This window comes from Lygodium microphyllum, chromosome 22 (assembly GCF_053477565.2).
Source record: "Lygodium microphyllum isolate KBCC chromosome 22, Lygodium_microphyllum_v1.1.10, whole genome shotgun sequence".
Classification (NCBI taxonomy): Eukaryota; Viridiplantae; Streptophyta; class Polypodiopsida; order Schizaeales; family Lygodiaceae; genus Lygodium; species Lygodium microphyllum.
Window position 1 is genome coordinate 107,347,296 of NC_141156.1, and position 9,021 is coordinate 107,356,316.

At 38.8% G+C, this 9,021-nt stretch overlaps 1 protein-coding gene across 1 annotated transcript; it reads left to right on the forward strand.

The window, feature by feature from the left end:
• The first annotated feature begins 2,279 nt into the window (after positions 1-2,279).
• Positions 2,280-4,298, forward strand: LOC148017480 (uncharacterized). Its single transcript, XM_087662876.1, has 4 exons — positions 2,280-2,486; positions 2,627-2,733; positions 2,922-3,242; positions 3,396-4,298. The coding sequence occupies exons 1-4, from the start codon at positions 2,433-2,435 to the stop codon at positions 3,880-3,882; spliced, it is 969 nt and encodes a 322-aa protein (XP_087519002.1). The 5' UTR covers positions 2,280-2,432; the 3' UTR covers positions 3,883-4,298.
• Positions 4,299-9,021: the final 4,723 nt, after the last annotated feature.

Consider the following 9,021-nt stretch of genomic DNA (forward strand, 5'->3'; position numbering starts at 1 on the left):
TATATATGTATTCTGTATATCACATACATTCAAGGTCTATTTACAAATATCTTTATTTATTAATTTTCTTTGAATAGAACACGATCCTTTTTAATTCAACCTATAAATAACCCCTTTATATGACACCCTTCTATCAATAAAAAATATATAAAATTGGTTTTAAGAAAACCCTTTTTTGAACTCACATGACAAATACATATATTCATGATGATTGAGCCCTTGAGAATGTCCATCTTAAGGATGCATCGAGTAAAAATAATACTACATTTGTATATGAATAGAGTAGTCTTGTGATCATAAGCCCTTCTAGTCGTGGAGTTTTTATGGATGCATGCATGTGTGTATACCTCAATGTTCAATGATGTGATACCTTCCTAAGTTTATGGGTTTCTCCATGTGATTCAATTTTGCATATATATATATATATATATATATATATATATATATATATATATATATATATATATATATATATACACACACACACATACATACATATGTACATATGTACATACATATATATTTATATAAACATAAATAGATAAATAAATAAATAACATGTATATATATACATGGATGTATCAATGCACTTGTATATATGTGTAGAATTCCATCTCAGCCTCTAATTAATGTCTCTCATTTAATGGTTTTGTCATCCTATCAACATCCACATAAACATTCTCATATAATGGTAAATCTGTACATACATGTGTGTGTGTGTGTGTGCGTGTGTCCATATACACATCTTGATATATGTAAGGTTCCACCTCAACCTCCATGTGATTGTGTCTCTCAATCAAAAGTCTTTTGCTCATAGTACCTCCCACTTGATTGTCATAAATATGATGTGATGACTGACTTATAGTATTGTGAATATACACAAACCCACAATCATAAGCACACATACACACAAATAATATATACTGACACACACAAAAACATGCAGATACATAATACATTATAGTAACATATAGATACTCATGACAACCCCATTGATGACCTAAAATTATCTAATAAATGATGATGTTCCCCCAACCATAATGGCTCCATTCACATTGCCCCATGTTCTAACTCACATGACCTGATAGCCTCAATTAATACTACCAAAATCACTTGATATCCACCTCACAACACAACTACCATTCCTTATACAGTCCTCTCTAGATTCAAAGAAAATAAACTTCTTATGGCCCACAACAGTAGTCTCTATCATCTAGAAACCCTTAAAAAAATGAAAGCTTGGTTATATATATGGAACCTAACACATCAACTTTTGAACATATTTCTTGTAAACAATAATTCAACAGCTAGCTTGGTTTAGGTGCATCTAGAAATTGATTGGAATTAAGCTAGTTTGGCATGAACTTTTTTAAATTTAATTAGCACCTAGCTACCTTGAATTCATCTAAATGTGAAGAAAGAAATCTATACACCAATCCATTCTTTATGCCAAGGCTTTCGAAAGGTATTCATACTAAACTAATTCAATATGCAGACCTAGTTAATTCGTAAATGCTTAACTAACACTTTTATTGATTTCTTTGTATCTAGATGAGTTGCATGTACCATGAACTACACAAATATTGATCAACAAAAATAATAGCCTTATGAAGAAAAAGTAGCCAAATATCTATAAAGTGGGCTAATCTTAGAAGTACAAAGCTAAGCCCTTGACAAGTAGTAAAAAAGTTCAACTTATCTTTGGGAGAAATAGTATATGGCTATATTTTTATAAACATATGTTGAGGTAGCATCATAAGTTGCCATAGAGATGAAAGCAAGTCGACTAACTCGCTTAGATACATCTCACTACAAATGTCCTCTTTGTATGTTCACTCATATTGTTTTTCTGGGTTTTGGAACACCACCAGCACTCATCGCGTCGAGAGGACATGTGTGTGCCTAAATACACAAAATATTTTAGCTCAACCTCCATGTGATTGTCTTCCTCAATCAATGGCTTTGTCCTCTAGTTGACATCGACTTGATTGCCCTGTCGTTTTGCACATGGGCTTTCCTACTTAATAGTATATATCACTTCAGCAATCAGACCTTAAAAATAATCACGTTGAGGAGCGGATCGTATTTAGGAGCGTGTATGAAAAACGTTTTCGGGTTCGGACAATGCAAAAATCTTTAACGTGTATTTGCCATTAACTAAACGAAAAGGTCTCGTAAGTTCAACGTTCAAATCGTTCGAATTACATGTGAAAGAGGCCGGACGTTGGGTGGCTATAAAATGCCCAACCGCAGCACCACCAAGCACTCACGACAATTCCTTTGCCTCCCTTTCTCCTCCTTGATTCTCTAGTCTTCCTGATTCACCACACGTGTGCTGTTCGTACAGAGCTCTCATCTCCGATCTAAACAGTCTGGTTGTATTTTGCGCGCACTAGCGTTTGCAGAGAATATTAGAATTAGAATACAGCACAATGGCTGCAACGTTTGGCGCACCAGCTTCTGCCGCGAAGAACTCCAGCTACACGGTAGAGAGACTACTTGGAGCAATAATAATCTCACATATTTATATATATAGAGAGACAGAGAGGGGCACACAGAGAGAGAGTGTGTGTGTGTGTGTCTCTCTCTATCGCTGCTATAAGTCTTCGACTGTCAAATGCTGCAGGTTAATTCCGATGACTACTGGATCGAAAGGAACCACCAGCTCTTCACGACTCCTCCACCTGCAGAGTTGATCCACAGCTGGAGCACCGGCGTGGCATCCGTCAAGAGGTGAGCGCGGCGCTGGGGATTGATATTGATCAGCAATTGACTATAATTATCATAAATGAGTGTGCAATGACAAGTGTCGGCGCCGCTAGTATTGAGCAGCAGCATACAATTGATTGAGGGTACTCTGTGTGTGTGTGTTCTTTTATGTGTACTGTGCCGCACAATATGCGTACTACGTTTGCTTGCAGGAGGAGCGCAGAGGAGAGACGCGCTTTGGTCGCATCCTCGTTTGAGCTGGGGTCGTATCATGACGAGTCAACACTCGGTGCCGCCGTGGGCGGGGCAGAGGTTACGGATGATAAGGGCAACATTGACCTGCCCCCCGGTAAGTATCCGGCCGAGTACTGGAAGGACGTCAGCAACCACGGCAACATCCTCGCCACCTTCATGGTTACTGCCCGCCACAAAACCGGCTTCACTCCTGATCTCTCCAGCGCCTCATTATCCAAGGAACAAGCCAAGGAATATATGGAGAAGTTCAATAAGTGGTTAGCTGTGCTCGACGAGGAGTATGTACTGCTCACTCATGATCATTCCCGTTCCGTTTGTGAAATTGTCTGCCCCCCTCCCCCGCTTCTCGTATGTGCCTCGTATGCGATAATTCTTTGTTCAAAAGCATATAATTGCTAACGCACTTGCTCGCTTATCATGCATGGTCACAGGTATTCTCCTTATGTTCTTTATGTTGGTGGGGACAAAAGCACGAGATCAAATGACAGCACCAACTGTGATGTGGTTCTCAATGGCGTTGGTGAGCTTGTGGTGGCATTGGCAGGCGTCGCCGGTGGGCCCTTAGCTGCAGCACTAGCTAACAAAGTCCGAGAGATTGTCAAGAGCTCAGCCAAGTACGTGACGCAGACAGGAGAGGCTGTGCAAGCAGGCTACTCCTTGGAGACGACCGCTACCACTGGCGAGAGGGACCCCATCCAACCCATTTGCTTTACCTCTACAGTCATGGGAAAGGCCCAAACTGGCAAGAGTGTCTCCGAAAGAAGTGAAGTCAACATAAGCTACCACAAGTACAAACTTAATAGCGCCCTTATCATTGCCATGGCTGACTACTTTGCTGAACATGGTACGCTTGTTGGTGCCAAACAGTATTGCGAGTACGTCAATGCTCCACTCTGCACTTACAAAACGATCGCATAACCAGCTGGCCCCCACTCCCCGCCTCCCCCCCCCCCGCCCCCCAAAGCTCTACTACTTACAAAACGTTCACATAACTCCCACCCCTAAGTTGTGTTCTTTCTATCATCAGTGTCATTCGACTCGACAACATGTGAGCCCTTTCTCTGTAGTCACGTTTTCTTCAAATTTGCTTGTTAGCGTGAAAAATCTACTATGGTAAAAGTCCCATCACTCGTCGCCATTGTTTACACCTCTGGATGTTTAAAACTCATCTTCAGCTATTTGTACTAATCAATAAAGTGTCTCTCAAGGGTATGTGCATGTGCTACAATAGGTTTTGTTTTGTGCCTACTCATGTTCCATTAGAAATTTCAAGATGTTTGCATATAGATGTGTTGAACTCCATGAGAATGACAAGAGAGACCAGAGGAAGAGGAGAGTGGCAAGATACCATTGATCATAAAGAGAGTCCAAATATAAAGACAAGAGAGACCAGAGGAAGAGAAGAGAGTTGGAAGACACCAATGATCATAAAGAGAATCCAAATATAATACAAGGAGTTTTTGAATAGTTCCTACATAGGAAAACTCTTGCCATGTAGAAAATTCTCTAACTTTTCCTAGGCATATGTATATAGATTCCCTATGTATAACCAAGGAATTATTTTCCCCACATCCCATGTTGGGGAATCCTAGGTATGCATGTATGAACTCCTTATATATAACTAGGAACTTTATTCTACACATCTTCAACTAGGGACTTGTAGGTCATAATACTAGGAATTTTAATTCTCCACATCTTGAACTAGGGATTTGTAGGTCATATAACTAGGGAATCATGTTTCCCATACAAGATAGTAGGGAATTCTAAGCCACACAACTAGGGAACTTGGTTCCTCACATTCCATACTGGGCAATTACAAATAGCCATATCAAGAACATATGTATACTTCATGCAAAAGTATAAATAGTTTATGGAAAATGGTTGCCAAGAAAATTAGGTCTAAATCAAGTAGTCATTCAATAATACAATATTGCTTCTCATCCCTTTTTACAAAATTGTGTAAAATTATTCTCTTTTTTTCTCTAAAAAATAATTGGTGATGCACTAGCACTATAAAGGTAGTTATATTAATCTATAATTTAATGTTGAGCACCATGTGACCTAGCTCAATACTTATGGAAATTAGAAACAAATTGTGGTGTGCCATTTGTGCATATTGTTCAACACATTTCTAATACATATGCATTATAAAAAGAGATGAAAATGATCCTCTTCCGCACATACTAGGTCCACCTCTGAAAAACTTCACTACAAATAGCCTCCAAAGAAACATATTAAACTTATAAGAAGATGTGGCATTCCATATTGCTATGGCTAATTTTTTGCATTTTTCTCACATATGTAAGTTTATTGTAGTTACTACAATTATCCCAACTTAGGTTAGAGTTTAAAATATATTGCACATGTCACCTACAATCAATCCTACTTGAGGTTGAGTTAAGTGTGCATTACCCATGTCACCTATAATCAAGCCCTAATTAAGGTTAAACATACTAAGGATTGTAATGAAAAAAGTGTAATTGGAGATCAAACCCCTAAGTCAAATGGATTGGGTTCTCAATGCAAATATGTTTTACCCCACTTTCTTTGCCATCAAGGAGCACTTGAAAAAATTTATCTACAAAGATACCTACTTAATTTCTTGTAATCCCACAAGTTTTTCGAAATTTCATTTCCTTTTGAGAATTGGTAGGCTAATTTAGGAGTTTTCTCAATAACAAATATATATTCTTTGAAGCCCAAATCAATCAATTAAATGGACAATGCAACTAATGAATCAATCCTCACAAAGGCATTTAGCCAATCTTGAGTATTCCAAGCTATGATTATTGTTCTTCATGTTTTTTCATGGGTAAATATCCCCTAAGGAGGAGATTTTACAATGGCTTGAATGTAACGTGCACGTTTGTCCACTTGCGAGACACGTCTTAGCAACCCATCGGGGGGAGGGTCTAGAAGGCTCCGCCTGGCACTCACAGGGAATGACACAAGCTTTGCGATCTAGGTCTTCCTGAGTTTGCCCCAAGCGGAAGTGTCCAGCCCTTCCCACTTGGGATCGACCTAAGGTTAGGGTTCTTTTCCTATCAGCAAAGTCTCTAGGAAGAAGATAGCGTTGAGCTCGAGTTGTACCAGTTGGTGTAGGAACAATGGAGTCGATGCGGATTCATGCTACACTTGGTTCATGGAGAATCGAAAATGAGAGGGATGCGAAGCTCAACCTCTCTACAATATGGAATAGCCCCATTCCTTTCCCCTAAAACAGAATAACCCGGAATTTCTACATCTTCTGACACTAGGTCTTCATTGTCTTATCATCTCATCATTTGAGAAAAGTTCCCAGCTAACCGGGACCACCCTTTCGTATGACGGACCTAAGTCATGTCCACTACACTTTTCTCAATTTGCTTTAGTTATCTAATTACCTAATACATTTTTGACATGCAAAATCAGCTTCCTTAATTAAACAAATTAATCACAGGTTCCTTCACGTAACTTAGGCACTGACATAAAAACAATGCCAAGCAAGTTTCTTTTTCTTCAATAACTGCTCTTTATTAAAAAGAAAAATCCTAGAGTACATCCAATATAATGCCCGAAGGCTAGCCTAGCAATCTACAGGATTGCTACTCCATGTTTTGCCCGTTGACTAGTACACGGGCCTCGAGATCCCATCTCGAGTCACGTCGGTCCCTTATGTGAGATCCAAAGGCAAGGTATTTATAGCTAGAGCCTCCCCTGGCACCCAAGCATCCCCCCGCTCCAAGCAGTACCCACGGAGAGACCTCTCGCGGCGGGTTAGGTCCATATACCCGGCACGGGTAACAACCCCATTGGATAGGGCCAGGTAGACAGTCGGAGGTAATTGTTCCTGCCTCTCCCTCCAGGCTATCAACCTGAAGCATTAAGTGTTTTCCTTGAATTAGTTCCTTGAGCAAAGAGATCAAATAATGTACTTAAGTACAAGCACGAACATTTCAAAGGTCGTTTGTGCGACCGACTGCTAAGGTGTGACTCCTTTTTCTCGGATGCTCCCAACACCTGATCTTGGGTCTCTTCGCGACTTAGCGAGATCCCAATAATTTCAACAAGAGCAAGTGATCTTGGTAAGTTGACTGATACTTACCCATTTTCTTTGGGTTTTTCCTTAGGGTATCTTAGTCCCTAACTCAAGCATTAGTTGGTTAGTCAAGGTAATGGACATGCCTTATTCGCAACCCAACCAAGGGTCTTTTAATCTCTAATTCTAGCCAAGCTCAGTTAACACACATGGCAACACATAATTCCTCATTTAAACTTTCAAGATGCGGTTTAGATGCATGCGATCCTTCCAATTCTCTTAGTGCGGTTCTATGCAGGATTTCCCAACCATCATGCACGTTGTGGGTTTAGTATAGTTGTACCCCTAAACGAGTTTTATCTCTCTTTATTCCTGGCAATGAGTACTTGTTTCTAATGCACCAGATCACATATGACTTGTGTCTATGAAAGTCTAGGGTTTTGTCTAACGATGCAAGTGTATCTTATGAACAGAAATTAACATTTCATGTGTTTCTTTTAACCATGATTGTGAAACATGAATTCTAAATGACTATTCATGCACTGAACTGGTTAAAAAGCTATCATTTTATGTGAAGTAAGGTGATAAACTTATCATTTTATATGTGTAGATGCTATCATTTCATGTGAGGTAAGGCGATAACCTTATCATTTTATGTGAGTAAAAGCTATCATTTCATGTGAGGTAAGGCGTTAACCTTACCATTTTACGTGCCTAAAATCTTATGGAAATTCAACCTCTACCGTTTTGTGCATGCAACTTAGTTCTTAGAATAAATAAAACCTTATTCACAACATTATCCCTTCCACGAGAAATAAGTCCTATATTAATTTTTAACGCTTAGAACCTGGGCTGATTCGTGTGTACTATGTTAGTCGTTTTGCTTGCCCCTCCAGCATTATCGGTGGCTTGGATGTCTATGCTTCCCACGACTTTCTTCTTGGGAGCCATTCGCCTCAGGGAGATTGGGTAGTTCGGACCTTAATAGGTTTCAGTTTGTTCGGGTTCGGTGGGAAAGACCACTAAATGGGGTCCTTTGCCGACACCACAACAGAGACGATGCATAGACGCGCATGTTAGACGTGCAAAGTCAGGCACGTCTATCATTGCATCTATATGTGCGTGTAAAAGAGCGAGTAAATAGACACGAATTTTACGTCTATATATTCGCACAAATAGACGTGAATATAGATGTGTTTTCAGATGCATAATTATTTAACCACCTGAAATTAGACTTAATCTAATTAAAAAACCAGAGTTAATAATTATTTTTGCATTTCTCTCTAATGAATGGCAGTTCCTCCAGTTGACAAGCCTGATATAAGTAATTAGCGGCAAGTGACACAAACCTTATTATACAATTAGTAACAAGCATTGCATGTATCTTGTAATTTCTCTACTTGAAGATGATAAAAAATACTTCTTTTTTATTATGAAAAATTCAATCTAGCTTTAAATTTGACTATTGATTCTTGAGTATGCACATGTGCGCATGATATTTTCCATAGAATTAAGAATACACATTGAATCAGTAAAGCGAATTAAGTATGTTACAGTGAATGACCCATCTCATCTTCAATGAGATCAATCCTTGCTAAACTATCTACTTCTAGGTCTATGTTACCAAGAGGTAACGAAACAAATAAGTCTATCCCACTATCAGATGTGTTGCTATATTGATCAATAACTTCATCATCATCAACCACATTATTGTCCTCTTCTGTGTTTCCTTGAACATCCTCGCGAGGTTCATCTTGTACTATATCACACATATCATCCATTATGGTGTCATCATGTACATCATCATTAATTGTTGGATTGTCATCTGCTATCTCTATGTGGGTAATATTACCATATATTGGTTTTGAACTATTAGATATAGGGATGACATACCACCATCGGTTATTGTTTACCATTGGATGATACACAACTTGTATTTGAAAAACAAAAGCAAGAAACTTAAATACTTATTATATTGTGTATATGTATGACATGTATACATATTAAAAAAATTAGCTTTTACATATATACCTGCTTGC